The sequence below is a fragment of the Lissotriton vulgaris genome, chromosome 9 (genome assembly GCF_964263255.1).
Source record: "Lissotriton vulgaris chromosome 9, aLisVul1.2, whole genome shotgun sequence".
Classification (NCBI taxonomy): Eukaryota; Metazoa; Chordata; class Amphibia; order Caudata; family Salamandridae; genus Lissotriton; species Lissotriton vulgaris.
Window position 1 is genome coordinate 77,647,412 of NC_141697.1, and position 15,322 is coordinate 77,662,733.

Here is a 15,322-nt window from a genome sequence, read left to right on the forward strand (position 1 = left end):
TAATGTGAGACCTATTGCATTGCAAATGCTTGTTTTTTGGGTGCTACTACCAATAAAACGCCTCTCCAGGCGTAGTAAGCTCTCTATAAATTCAATTACAATATAATGCACATTTTCCCCTCCAAAACAGATTTTCCGTTGGCATGTATGATTTTGGCCTCCACACTACCCTTCAAAAAACATACGTTTTGCATCAAAGCTGCAACTATCTTCTGAGAATGTTTTTTTTTTTTAATGACAAACTGATTTTTATAACAGTAATATACGTACTATTTTAGTTGATCCATACATTTAAAGTATACGACCACTACGTATTATAAAATGTATCCACATTCATATCCGTGTGTGTCCGTCTTTCAGCCTATCCTACGTATCTTTGAGTGAATGAACTTCAAACTACAATCACACCAGGAAGCAGCTGTGGGGAAAATGCAGCAAAATAGACCGATCTTATTTCACTAAGCTGCGCTACCGTAGTCTGTCGTCTGTGTTCTTCGCAACTACGTCACAGCTGACTTCCTGCTGAGAGGTGCGCTGTGCCACTCATGATCTTTCTTCGCCGCACGTTGTGAGCTTGCGTGAGGGACAGTCTTTCCCCTGTCCTGCTTCTGTTCTGACTCTATGGTCGTGGGAGATTTGTCTGTGCTGGCTCGTGCTGTACAGCCGTGCTCGAGGGTGTGTCACGTGACCCCGCCCCCCCCCCCTTCCGACGGCCGCCGCGCTCTGCCTGCCTGTTCTGTCTGTGTTCTTGCGGCCTAGCGACCAAGCGTTCCAGCGCGAGCCCCAGGCTGCCCGATCCGCGACTAGGTGGACCCTCGAGCCGTCAGGGACGGGTGAGTGGGGTGACCGGAGGCTCAGGGCCCTGGGGTGGGGGCGGGCGGCGGGAGGGAAAGGTAGGCCCCAGGGAGCGGGCGGGGGCTCCCGGGGCCGCCGAGAGATGGTGGGGAGGGGGCCGGCGATGCCGCCTGTGCCCCTAGCGGGGCCTGTGGGGAGGGGTAGTGGGCGGGCGGCTTAGGGCTGCTGCCATTGAAACGCTGTTCTTTTGTATCCTCTGTGCAGCGGCGGTTTGCGGCCTCGTTCTCCCGAGGCCCGGGGTTGGCGGCGAGGCCCCCTCCCTGCAGAGAGAGGGATCCCCCGTGTAGATAACGCGTGCGGCTGGAAGCATGGCGGGATTGCCGACGTTCAGGACGTTTAAAGTGATTATTTTTTTATTTATTACCCTTTTTTCTGAATGTAATAAACTGTATTGTCTGTGATGTAGCTAACCTGTCTCCCCCAAGTGAGAGCAAGAGCTGTTCGCTTGATTTGATGATGGAGCAAGAGCCCCCATTATGCTTCTTTGCATCACTGATGTCCTAGCTTAACTCTTTCAATCTTGAAACGTCTCCTGTTGCTCACGATCAAGACTTGCTACCAGATGGCTTCCTTCAAAGAGGGCGAACGAAACTCCAGATGTGTCCCGTACTAAAACTTCCTCACTAATAATGTTAAATACAACAATTTTACACATCAGCACTCAACATCCCCACGCTAGTGGAAATTATTAGTAGGCTAGGAAGTCAGCTCTTTATTCTCTAACAACATCCCGACCACATCCAGTGGTGATCGCTGGATACTGCACGCTACCACTTTAAGTGGTGGATTTTAACCCATCCTGCGCTGGACCCTTCACCTGTTCCCTTAATCTCTTCTAATGATGTACCTTAATATGCCCCGAGTAGCTTGTTATGGTGAGCTGTTCCCTCTTTCGACCGTCCCATTTGTGATCATTGCCCCCCCCCCTTCCTGGCTTCTCATTAATTTGAACTTTAGTAAACATACTTGTAATGTTTTGACAGAAATTAGAACATCCTCACTCGTGATTGCCCTCACTCCCTTTACCCTGTGAACAGAGGTAGTATTAGTGGACCCTTTTTATGACGATGGGCCTTTACCACTTGACAGCTTTCAGTCATGATTAAGCTTAGCGACCTTTCCCATCTAACTCTTCATACAGCAGGTTCCTACTCCCACTTTCTTACAAAGAAGTCTTGAAACCTGATGGGTTGAAGCATCACAGTACATTATAATGGGTGGCCTTTCTTCCCCAGGCCTCTTCTGAAGGTCATAGTTCCTAAACATCGACCCCCATCACTGCATTCCTCATTTGGTGCAACGATTTGCCACTATATGCGGCTTCCTGGTATAATATAGGTCAGCGCCCCCCCCCCCCAGCAACAGACACAAGCTCTTTCAGTGTTAATGGTTCTTAGCCTCCACTAACCTTTTCAAATGATGGATAATGGCCTGCAACATCTTCCATCAATGGGCCTCCGCCCAAATAAATCTCTTCAAGTGATATGAATAGTGTATCTCGCAATACTTTTTCCAGTTAGTTTGTCTTTACCCAGACCAACTATTTTCCTTGCAATTACATTACCCTCATTTTTTTAAGGGTAGTCTTAGCGTCCCTTATCTCTTTCAGTGATGGGGACATATATATATATCCGCTTTCAATAATGGTCTGGACTGCCTCTGTGGCATTTTAATTTGATTGTGCCATTACCACAATGAATTTCTTAAGTGAAGGGACATATTTCCAGCTGAACCTTTCTTTGATATCCACAAGGCTTCTTACAAACATTAACCCTACTATTTCTATCTGTGAAACTTCCCAGATCTGTTCAATTGAGGATGGACCATACTGTCATCTTCCATACACTTTTAGTTTTCTAATCTCTCCTACTGATTTGAATGCTCATATTCTCTTCCTAAACTGGACCTTAGTTCACTTCTGCCTTTCAGAGATCTTCATTGATACAGCGAAGCCCAGCCCCAACACCACCTGAAATAGTTCAAGCATGGAACATTAGTCCTGAACTTCAGTGCTGCTGGACATCTGCACTATTTTCTCTTTCTCTTCTATTTGTAACTGATGCAACCCCCTCTTCCATAAGGTTTTACTCCACTATGGATATTGGGTGTGTAAGACTTTGGGTGCAGAACGTTTCCAATGACCATTAGTCCTTTTTTTTTTAATGTTTTTACTTTTTGCTGCAATAATAGATATAGAATTAGACACTCCCTTCCCAACTATGCATGTTCCACGAATCACTACCAGTGATGAACTTTAGCCCTCATTGGCCTTCGAAATCAATTCCATGATGGAATTTAGGCCAGAATAAATTACTTCATGGCCTTCAGTCCATCAAATGTCTTAATAGTTCATAGCACCCAGATCCACCCCCTCCTGATTTTTCACATAACACCAGGAATTTTGCCTGCAATGTTTTTTGCTGCTACTGTTGGTGGCAAACTGCAAACTTATTTCAGTGATCATGATGAATTCAACTCCTGGCTACTTCCAAAGATTGGCCCATGCACGATACCAACCCCCAATATTTTGCTAGACTGTATGCCCTTCCTTCCTATGATCCTTTGCACAAATAAGGCGCAGTTTGATTTTAAAGTGTTTACTTAGATGGAGACTAGCCACCTAAGACCTTCAAACGAAGGCTTTTAGTCCCCAGACCACTTCCATTTATGGACTAAAATCGTTCTCTTCCTCCCCATTCCTTATTCCTTTATATCCGAAGGGGTGTTGGTAGTGTTTATTTATATATATATATATATATATATATATTGGGAAACCTATGTTTTTTTCTTCAGCTGGCAATCTACTCCAAAAATGATTACACCTGCTAATCATTTTCAAGTAATGGGCCTTACTAGACAATGGCTCATGGGGGTACTTATTTCACTGCCCCAGATCTCGTGAGGCGATGGGACCTCGTCCTTCTGATTCTTACCCATCTTGTAGTTAAGTTAAACCCTAACCCCTTAAATCCATGATAACAAATATCCAATCCTGGACGTCTTTAAATGGCTATTTATTCAGTTTATTTAGTTAATACACCTTAGGATTCAACATTGCCCCAATACGTTCCCAATAAATGTGGGGTATTAGTCTTAACACATCCATCCAAACTTTACCCATATTATGATTGACAACTATCTTGATGCTGTTGACTCAAAAGACTTGGCCTACACACCTATTGTTTAGTCAGGACAGACAGGCAGTCTGAGCCTTTTACCTGTGGTATTTACATCAAATATTGCCCATTAGTTCACACCGCCAGGACCTTCTGGTGATAATGCTGGTCCTGCTTAAGAATCTCTTAACACTTTGTATTTTATAACTATCAACCCACTTTGAGTTAGTATTTTGGGTTACAATTTTCAATGTGTTAATATTCTGCTGGTAACGATGTTTGGCTGATAAAGCTGTATCTTTATCCGCTTCTCAATTCTAAACCTTTTTCCTTCCGATGTTATTCTTGAAGAGTTTATGGTACGTTGATGCGCTAGAAATTGAACACTAAATGAAAAGGTTGGACTTCTGACTAGTATTTATTTCGTTATTTTAAGAATATACTTCCATGGCAAATTTATACCCAGCTATGTGGTTTATATGCAAACAGTTTGTTAATTTTATTTGGCGAGGAATCCAAATTCCCTAGCCCACTGTAACCTGGATGGAACAGAGTCATTTCAGAGTAGGGATGCCCACTTGTGACCCAGGTGTGGGTGGCAGCCTGGGGTTCACGCATATATACAATATAGTATGTATTTTCAAGCATGCTTCAGTTTTCATCAATGTGAATGTTTTTTAATTCTTATATTTGGGCTTTGCTAGTGTATTTAACGGTTTCATGTTTGGTGCTTACATATTGATGGTGTGAAAGTATTGAACAATATTTTGGTTAAATGGTTGCTTTGTTTCTTGAGTCAGTATTTAATTTTTCATTTTTTCGCAGAGCTAGGAAAATAACTCTTATGTGGAAGAGCACCAATGATAAAATCATTTTTTGGACTGTATTTTTGTTTTCTGGCTGCACATTACCTCAGTTAACGAGGTGCAAGGTGTTCCACATAATTCTAGGCCGAACACAGCCAACACGTGCTGATCTTGTGTTGATTAGTGAGTGCTGTCTGCACTTCAAGCTTCATAATTGGCTAACAACGTTTATTCACGAAGGCCTCTGTTTCAAGCAGTCCCACCTTCAGTAGTGAATTTCATTCATCTGCATGTACATTTGTGCAATGTATGATTTTTATTATTTTTTTTTGCGGGTGACCATATTGAACTTTTTTGCTGTGCACATAGCAAATTCATACACACCTTCGTAAAACTCAGGTGATTGCCTAAAATGTTGTTTGATTTGAAATCCACTTTAATAGTCACATTAGTTTTTTTTTTTCCATGACAATGTAGTGGTTCGAGCACCTCCTATCGCACCTCAGCCAGATACTGCTGCACAGGGGCGTGGAATTCAATACAATATCTACTTGTCCATGGGGCAGGTGGCTCTGTAAATTCTGTGACGAAATCTACTTGCCCCTTTGGAGCCATGTAGTGCAGCTATGAAATATGGCAGCAATCTCATTATATAAAAGCTCTTATCTAGCATCTCTGATTATGCCAAGGCTCATACCATAGTAGTGTTTGAATACTTACAATCCCCTTATGTTGCTATGTTTCCGCAGATACACATACTGGGGCTGAAGGTAGTGGTAAGCATTAGTTCCATGGGTAGAATGCCCTTTTGAGTCTGGTAAAAACACTTAAAGCATGCAATTTAGTAGGTTTGCACAATTAGTCTCTAATCTTGTCCCATACTGAGAAATGTTGGAAAGTTACTCCTGAAAATGGCCGTCTTAAACCTTCTTCGAGTTGGGAATAAAGTGGTTGGAGGGAAAGTGAACTTGCAAACACTCAGATTTTCACATGAGCAACTCTACACATGCATATTTGCTCATGCTAAAATGCAGTTCACAAATGTTTTCTAGGAGTACTGTTTCTTGTCCTACTTCTGTAAATACTTGGGAATTCACGAAAGCCGTATAGCTGCACTTAATGCAAGAACATACCATGAATGCACTTTTGAGAATTTCTTTAATAATTGGGCCCCTAATTTGGTCTGGTGTTGACCGTGACATTTGTGTGTATTACAATTCTGTCTCTCTATATCTGCTGGCTACGCTGTGACAGGCAGCATTTTGCTCTTTCACAAGGAGCATATCTGCACACAAAGTAGTTTTGTTCAGTGCCAGTAACTACTATGGCGGTGTGTGCTTTTTGAGACCAAAAAACAATTTTTCCTTTTGCCAATGTTAGTTATAATGGTGAGGGCCCGGCAGCTCCCACACCCATACGGTTTTACAAAAACCATTTTTTTTTTTTGGAAAGTTTTATATAACGCGAACAAGATCTTTGCAGATATCAGAGCGCTTTACAAGGGCTGGGGGGTATGGAGAAATAGAATGTAATAGTTGAGGTAGTTAGGTACAAGGTGCATAGTTACATAGGTAGGTCAAAAAACAGGAGGTAGATAATAGGTGAGGTAGTACAGGGTGCATAGTCAAACAGTTGCGCCAGTAATATAAAAGTACAAAATAAGCATATACTTGTTTAAGCGTGCTACAAGTGTTTTTGGAGATAACATCAAGGTGGGCATAGTTGAGGTAGATGCGTGCAGGATGCATAGTCACACAGGTGCATCAGTGGTACAAAAGTAGGGATGGTTGAGGTGCATCAGTAGTACAAAAATAGGACTGGTTGATGTGGTGTAGGTACAGTGTGCAAAGTCAGACAGGTGCATTAACAATACATCAAAATACAAAGAGGGAACGTATACAATCAAATAAGTCATGATACAAGTAGTACAGGTAGACCAAGGGGTCAGGCAGGTATTACGGAGCGGATTCATAAGAGCTACAGGATAATAGTTCATGTCTATTTAGCCATGAGGATCGCTTTTACTTCTTTCTTAAACAGTTTGTTGGAGGAGATGAGCCTCGTTTCCGGGGGGAGTGAGTTCCAGATCCTGGGTGCCATTCCTGAAAAGGACCGTTTATAGGTTTTTTCCTTCCTGAATCTTCGAGGTTTCAGCAAAAGATTGTTTGTGCTTCTAGTAGTTCTAGAGCCACCCGAGATTGTCAGCTTTTGAGTGAGGTAGGCGGGTGAGTTAATGTGTACAGCCTTGTGAGTCATGCAGGCGATTTTCAGATGTATCCTGGCTTCAAAAGGTAGCCAGTTCAGGGATTTAAAGTCAGGGGAAATATGCGAGTGTTTTTTTGAGCGTGATGAGCCTCGCTGCAGCGTTAAGGGACGCTCTTAGGGGTGCCGTTGTAGTTAGGGGGAGCCCGCAGAGGGCGGTGCTTCCGTATTCTATGTGCGGGATGACTAAAGATTGTACTGCAGTTTGGAAGTCTTTGGCTGGAAGGAAGGCTTTAAGTTTTCTCAGGGTATTGATTTGGAAGTTCGCTCCTTTGGTTGCCTTGCTGATGTGCTGCTGCATGTTGAGATTGGCGTCAAGTGTTATGCCTAAGGATTTTGCTGAGTCTACGACTTTAGGTTGTACATTTAAAGCCGTTAAGTGCTTAAGCCATGTTTGAGCCGTAGAGATTTTTGCGGGAGGTGAGATTAGGAGGAACTCAGTCTTCAGTGCATTGAGTTTGAGGTGATTCTCTGCAAGCCAGGATTGGGTGTTTCTGATCGTGGTGTTCAGAAGCATGATGTCCTTGGGGGATTGTATTTTGAGATAGAGTTGAGTGTCGTCGGCATACATGTGAAATTGAACATTGAATGTCTGTAGCAAAGTAGTGAGAGGCTCCATAACTAGGTTGAACAGTGTTGGGGAGAGGGAGGATCCTTGGGGGACGCCTAGCGATACAGGTACCGGAGAGGACATCAGGTTGTTGCTTTTGAATCTTTGTGAGCGGTTGTGTAGAAAGGAGGTGAACCACTTGAGAACAGTCCCTGATATGCCCATTCTTGTGTTTAGCAGTTCGAGTAAGTTTTCATGTTCAACTGTGTCGAATGCTGAGGAGAGATCCAGAAGGATGAGGAGGCAGGTATCATTTTGGTCTATGATTTGGAGGGCGTCGTCCACAATGTGAGTCATGGCTGTTTCAGTACTGTGCCCTGCACGGAAGCCTGGCTGATGAGCATTGAGGGGATCAAACTTGCCTATGTGTTTAGTCAGTTGTAGCTGAATGCATTTTTCCAGCAGTTTAGCGAGGGTGGGAATATTTGTAATAGGGCGGTAGTTGTTTAGATCAGTGGGGTCTGCTGTTGTTTTTTTTAGTAGAGGTGTGACTTGTCCGACTTTGAGGGCGTCAGGGATGGATCCTTGTTGAAGAGAGCTATTGATAATTTTAGTCCAGAGTGGGAGGAGCAAAGGGGTAAAGTCTTTTACTGCGTTTGCAGGAAGGGGGTCAGTGAGGTGATTGGATGGTTTCAGGGTGCTGAGCAATCTGCCAATTTCTTTTTCGGAATAGGTGCCAAAGGATGACCATGTGGCGTTGTTCTTTGGTTCAGGCGCTGCTGTGAGTTGGGGGTTTTAGTAAAGGATTGCGTCATTGAGGAGATCGCTTCTTATGTTGTCGGTTTTTTGGTTAAAGAAAGCAGAGAAGTCTTCACAGGAAGGTGTGATGCTCATGGTGCTGATTGTCTGGGGTTGTTCTTTGGATTGTGTTCTGACTAACTCAAACAGTTTCCTTGGGCGGTTTTTTGCTTGGGCGAGCTGGAGGCTGAAGAAATCTCTTTTTGAGCGTTTTATTTTTCTGAAGTAGGCGTTTCTCTGTTTCTTCAGGCTTTTTAGGTGCAGTGCAGAGGGGGCTGACCTCCAAGCGCGCTCTCTGCCATTCGCATGGCCCGTCTATCCTCATTGAGGCTCCCGTCATACCATGGGTTGGAGATCTTGGACGAGACTCTTTTCAGTTGCAAGGGTGCAGCCTCATTCATTATTGTGGACATAGCATTTAGATAGTGGTCAGTCAGGTGTTGAACGTCCGTAGCGCCGGACGGTGGAAGTAAGAGGTTGCAGCTGTTGGGCGGTAAGGAGTTTGGGTTGAGTTTCTTCATGTCCCTTTTCCAGACTTTGCGCTTAGAGGGTTGCACTGGGTTAAATTTAATTTTTTATTTGATAATGAAGGAGACAATATGATGATCTGACCAGTCACAAGGTTGGATTGACTCCAGTTGAATAGCGTTCTCTTTGGAGATGATAAGGTCGAGGATAGAACCGTTCTCATGGGTCGGGCTATTGCATATTTGGGTGAGATCAAGGGCGTTGAGGAAGCTTTTGAGGCTATTTACCACTGTGTCACTGCTGTCATTCCAATGAAGATTGCAGTCGCCAAGGAAAATTTGGGTGTTTTGCCGTCCTGAATTGGTTGATATTGTGTCCATGAGTTGTTGGCAGAAGGAGAGCTTGTCCCCAGGTGGGTGGTACATGATGTGAAGTGAGCAGACCGGTTTGCTCTCGCTGATGACATCAAGGCAGAAGTATTCACAGGAAGTAAGAGAAGGGGCGGACGCTTTAGTAACTGAGAGGTTGCTTCTGTAGATACAGGCAATTCCCCCGCCTGTCTTTTTGGGCCTGTCAAGTCTAATGATACAGTAGTTGGGGGGGACTAGGATATCCAGGATAGGTGTAGAAGAACCAGACAACCATGTTTCAGTCAAAATGGCCAGATCCGGTTCCTGAGACATGATGAGCTCGGCGACCCCCGCAGAATGCCTTTGGGCCGATCTGCAGTTGAGAAGTATGCATTTGAGGCTAGGGGCGCAGAGGGTGGAGGAAGGTTCTATAGCGATGGGCACATTAGTGAGGTTGTTGGGGACGGCGCCTCTGTTGTTATCCTTTTGGTGCCTGAGGGGGTTAGAGATAATCGTTGGGATGGACAGGTGGTTGGTGGCTAGGCGATTTTGGGGGGCCGGGACGTAAGATTGGAGAAGGGCGTGTGTGTCATGGTCTGAGACCGTATTGGTAGTGCGTCTGGGGCGGTTGGTGGAATTGCGAGCGGGGATAGAGGTCCAGTGTGGGGGAAGTTGTGTGATGAGGCGAGTAGGCGGTGAGGAGGAAGTGTTGTTAGGTGTAGGGGGAGTATTACGATTGGTGGTAATGCGATTGCGATTGGTGTTGTGATTGTTGGTATTGCGAGAGGGGATAGAAGTCCGGTGTGGGGCGTGTTGTGTGGTAAGGCGGTGAGGAGGAAGTGTTGCTAGGTGTAGAGGGAGTACTACGATTGGTGGTAATGCAATTGCGATTGGTATTGTGATTGTTGGTATTGCGAGAAGGGATAGAAGTCCGGTGTGGGGCGTGTTGTGTGGTAAGGTGAGTAGGAGGCGCGGGGGAAGTGTTATTAGGTGTAGAGGTGGTGGTGGGAGGGGGGTGTCTGGGGTGCGTGATGAGCAACTCTTTGATGGAGTGTAGTTCTTCTTTCAATTGGAGGAGGGAGGACCTAATCATGTCCAGCGTGATGTTGGGCACGGAGTTGGGGAGGGGTACAGGCGTAGAACCGGCGAGTAGGTTGCTGGAGACGGGTGGGGATCGGTGTGGGGAGGTGGAGCTGGTGAAGGGGTTGAAAGTGTTAGAGAGAGGATAGGTGTTAGGGATGGTGTTGCCGTTATCGGGAAGGGCATCAGTGCTAGGGGGGGAAGGGGGAACGGGGGAAGTGAGGGTGTTCTGTGTGTGGTGTGGGGTGGTGTGGAGGCTGGTGGTAGCGGGGGAGGAGGTGGGATAGTGGGGGGTGAGAGATTGAAGGAGGGGTGAAGGCTAGGCGTGGCGGGAGTGCTAAGAATGGGGGGCGAGATAGGCGGAGAGAGAGTACTGTTGTGTGGGGAGCAGTTGGGGGAGGAAGGGTGTTCTGAGAAGATTGATGTGGAAGACGGGGCGGGAATGCTAGTTGTGGAGAGGGAGATAGGCGGGGAGAGAGACCTGTTGTGTGTAGAGCAGTTGGGGAAGGAAGGGTGTTCAGAGAAGATTGGGGTGGAGGACGGGACGGGAGTGCAAAGTGTGGGGGGGGGGTATGGGATGATGAGCGGCGAGACGAGGGTAGGTAGGGGGGATGGGGAAGCGGGTGGTGTATGGGGGCGGGGTCTCTGTCTGAGTTTGAAGGGTGGGGCGGGGTAGCTGCAGCAGGTGGGTAATTGCCTGTGGTGCTGGGTGTGAAGGTGAGGTGAGTGTCGTTCTGGTGCTGAACTGGGTTGGGGGTGTTAAGGGTGGGTGCCGTGCCGTCAGGGGTGGTAGGACAGGGGGTGATATAAGTGAGAGTCCGAGGATTGGATAGGTGCTCTTTGAAAGTGGGGAACAGGTTGTCAAGTAGTTCCAGGTTCCTGTCTGTCGATTGAAATAGGACAATCCCGTTGTTGTAAATAGTGATGGTGGTTTTGCCTGGGAAGCGTTGGGATGGTGCGATGGAGAGTGTTAGGCCATGGGTGGATTTCCTGGTGGTGGATACGTTGAGTAGGGAGAGGAACGCTTTCTTCCATTGAGCTCTGCGTGTAGTGTGGAAGATTATATCGGTGTTCAAGGGTCCATTGACCGATGAGAAGTAGGTGTCGGCAAAGGGAGTTTCTGGGTGGGACTTAAGGAAGTCGTGTTTGAAGCGTTTAGCGGCTTTTTTAGTGAGCATGGGTGGGTAGTTGATTTTGTATGTGTGCTTGCCGCTGAGATCCATGTTGCAGGTTAAATAAATGTGCTGAATGCACGCGACAAATGCCAACAGCAGGTTACACGGCTCCAAAGTGCCCTTAGGGCGCCACCGTGACACTAGTGCGCCTATGTGACACTAGTGAGCGACCAGAATACTTGAGGTAGCAGTTGGTAAAAATACAGGAGAGGAAAGTGTGAAATGGGTGCAGGTTGCAGAGTTTTGTAGAGTAGTGCAGAATACAATTGTAGGTATAATTATGGTAAAATATAAGAGCAGAATACATATGCAAAGCAATCAGTTACATGAGACAGATAGGTGTGTACCAGTTTCAGTTTCAGTTTCAAAGTGCTTTATTTTGAGTATTACTCATAAAAGCAGACAAACATACATGTAATAAAAAACAATTAAATTTACAACGTCATATTAGACTTAAGCACACAATTAATATTTAGAAAAACACAATACATGAAAGAATTATCATAAGCAGGATAGATATGAAAAAGTGCCAAAATAGTGATCATAAATAAGCAATTTTTAAAAAAGACAATATATCATAAAATTTCTAACCGATGATACATTAAAATTGAATATGTTATAAAAGGTGAAAGATGAATACAAGTCTAGCAGTCTCTGACCAAATAATCATTTTTTCCAGAGAATAGACTAAAGCCTAGCAGTCTCTGAGTATATCATAACTTATTGCAGAGAATAGACGTGTACTAACAATCCTGTAAACAACAGATTGAGTTATTGCCCTCTAATCGTTCTCTGTCTTAAAACCCAAGCCCACCCCAGGTACTTTGCAATGGCAATAATAATCCAATTAGCAGATGTAGTTCTTAAAATCCGCAGTGCTACCATGCTATTTTTTGTTCCTAGGTTCCTACACATTGGGGCCAACCAAACTCTCCTAGGAATAGAGTACCTTGAACATGAGAACAGAAAGTGACCAAGGGTCTCATTACCTACCCCACAGGCAGGACAGGTTGTCGCGCCCCCTGCTTTCCATTTAGATGTTAAGTTGGATAAAGGCAAGGAACCAACCCTCAGTTGAAAAAGCAGTTTCCTGTCCATGGGCTTTAATATGTAATCCCAATACATTTCATAATTTGGGTACAGCTTGGTCTCTAAGTAGCTAGTGGTCATGGACCCACTGTTTAAACTAAGCATACTTTTATTAACAACATGTTCCCAGTAGATACTTTTTATAGTAGACTTAGAAGGGAATAGGGCCCCGGCTGGGTCAACCCAAAGAGCATTAAGTCCTATATCGAACAAGGCAATCTTCAATGATTTAAACCATTTAATTTTGTTGTAGCAATCTCTAGTGACAACATCTTTAAACCCATTCGCATAGTGAGAGAGCTCTGGCGTGGTCCAAAGCCTACGCCAATATAAAATCGGGCGTAGTTTGGCCTTGTCAGAAATTGCTCTCCTGCCTAATTCATATCTTAGAGGCAATTGCGGGCTGCTCTGGGGGACGCCTATCAGATTCCTGTAAAATTTATTTTCTGAGGTTTGGAGCTCCTGAAGGTTTTCATACCCCCATAGTTCCGCACCATACAGGGCAGACCCTATTGCTTTTGCCTCGTAGATTATCAGGGGTGGTTTGATGGGCTTAGTAAACGATTTCCTTTGCTCTTTAATGATTGTGCCAGCTATTTGCTTATGCCTTAATATAGAAATATTAAGGTGAGACCGCCACCTGTTATCGTTGGAAATATGTATCCCTAGGTAGGTGAAGGATTTAACAACCTCCAGGGTACGACCACTCAACGAAATATTAGATTTAAAATTTCTGTGAGGGTTGAAGGCCATGAGTTTTGTCTTGGACCCATTTACCTCCAGTCCATGAGCTACACAGAAATCATCAAATATTGCCAGTGCTTTTTGCAACCCTGCTGGTGTTTTTGATAAAATTAAAGTATCATCGGCGAACATTAAAATTGGAACTTTTTCACCTGCAAGGGAAGGAGCATCAACTGCCTGGGACTGCATGGAAGAAACCACACCGTTAATAAAAAGAGTGAACAGGGTGGGCGCCATTGAACAACCCTGCCTAACCCCACGCTCAACTGGGAATTCGACGGTGTCATTACCATACCCACCCCAGCGAATTTTGGCATAATTGCCCTCATGCAGGTGCATGATTAGGGACAACAATTCCCCGGGGACCCCAAGTGTCACAAGAACTTCCCACAGTTTTGACCTTGGTACCAGGTCGAAGGCAGCCCGCAGATCAACAAATGCTGCGTACAGGCTGCCTCCGCCTAGCACCACGGTCCTCCACTGAATCAGCTGGAGGCGGAAGACTTGGTCGACAGTGCTGGTTGCCCTGCGAAAGCCAGCCTGGAAGGGGGATAAGATGTTATTATCCTCAGCCCAATCAAGCAGCCTATTTACAATTACTCGACCGACTATCTTTTGGACAGTATCGATCAAACTGATCGGACGGTAATTACTAGGCAGAGCACGATCCCCTTTCTTGTATATCGGGATGATGACGGCACCCCTCCATGTCACAGGGATATCTGCACCTCTGGCGATGTGGTTGATTAGCAGATGGATGTATTTAGACCACCTTGCAGTATCGTTTAAAAAAACGTCTGCAGGTACACTGTCGATGCCAGGAGCACGACCTTGATGGACAGATTTAAGTGCCATCATTATTTCATGCTGCGTAAAGGTGTCAGCTTCCATCGTTTCATGGGGTACACAAACGCTATCCGTAGCCAAGTTGCTCGATGCGTATTGTTCACTAAAAAATTTAACCCAAGCATCCTGGGGGACGTTATTTGTAGAGGCATCTTCAATCCTGTCATGGCCCCATTTAACTATATGCCAAAATAACCTAGAGTTATTTTGGTCGCTGGCACTCTGTAACATATTCCAATGGGCTTCGTCCCAAACTTTTTTAGCCTTAATTATTGAAGATTTATATTGTACCCTAGCCATCCTAATGGCCTCCTTGTTTTTATCTTTAATCGCGGCCCATAAACGGGCCCTGGCCCCCTTACAGTCTTGGTTATACCATTTGGCTGGCCTAAGTTTCCCTGGCTTTTTGTTATTAGTCGATTTTAAAAAATGGCGTTGTATTTCTTTGAAAAGGTCATTGTGGACCTGAGTAACTATGTTCTGGGTAGATGGTAACCCGACCACACCCTCAAGGGCCACAATGGCCCTATCAGTTGCCATATTTATTTTTCCCAAAGCCAGCAGGTCAGATTTAACACTGGTCCACCTCAGCCTGCGCATATCATTAGTGGGTATAATCAAAGGCGGGAGGGGTTCAGCACAGGTATTTAAAACGGCATCGGACTTCCACCAGTTATGAAGGACACATAAAGGGTCATGATCGCTCTCTAACCTTTCCAACACAGCCATATCAATGACCTTTGGCCATAGAGACATACTACATATTACGTAGTCAATACGGCTCTTGTTTCTTCCATTGTTAAAGGTCATGGCTGGTATTCTGTCAGACTTTGTTCGGCCATTCAAGGCCCTTAACCCATGTTCAAAACACATAGCGTTAAGGCCAAGAATGTCCTCAGTCCAACGAGTTATTGGGACTGCATTGAGAGCGGGGATATCCCATAGGGTGTCTTCTTCCATACCCAATTGTACATCACCAGTGTCTAAAGGCTCAAAAGTGCGATTTAGGTCGCCGGCTATTAATATGTTATTCCCTGATGAATGAGTTTCTAATAGATTGTACAAAGACAAAAGGACCTCAGATTTTCTTGCATTTCCCCCCCTGGCATATACATTGTAGATGTCCATGGAAGTAGATGAGCTACCCTTTAATCGAATGAGCTGAATGTCTTTTAGATGAAGC

General features: G+C 45.0%; 1 protein-coding gene across 6 annotated transcripts in view; it reads left to right on the forward strand.

Annotated features, from left to right (window-relative positions):
* Positions 1–510: 510 nt before the first annotated feature.
* RBM25 (RNA binding motif protein 25) overlaps positions 511–15,322 on the forward strand; it is a 370,502-nt gene continuing 355,690 nt past the window's right edge. For 2 of the 6 annotated variants that reach the window (XM_086937079.1, XM_086937080.1), the window contains exons 1-2: positions 511–833; positions 1,060–1,196. In XM_086937079.1, the coding sequence (XP_086793205.1) occupies positions 1,164–1,196 (33 nt within the window). In that variant the 5' untranslated portion in view covers positions 511–833; positions 1,060–1,163. The remainder of the gene's footprint in view (positions 834–1,059; positions 1,197–15,322) is intronic. The other 4 variants (XM_086937082.1, XM_086937083.1, XM_086937081.1 and 1 more) reach the window with 4 other exon arrangements.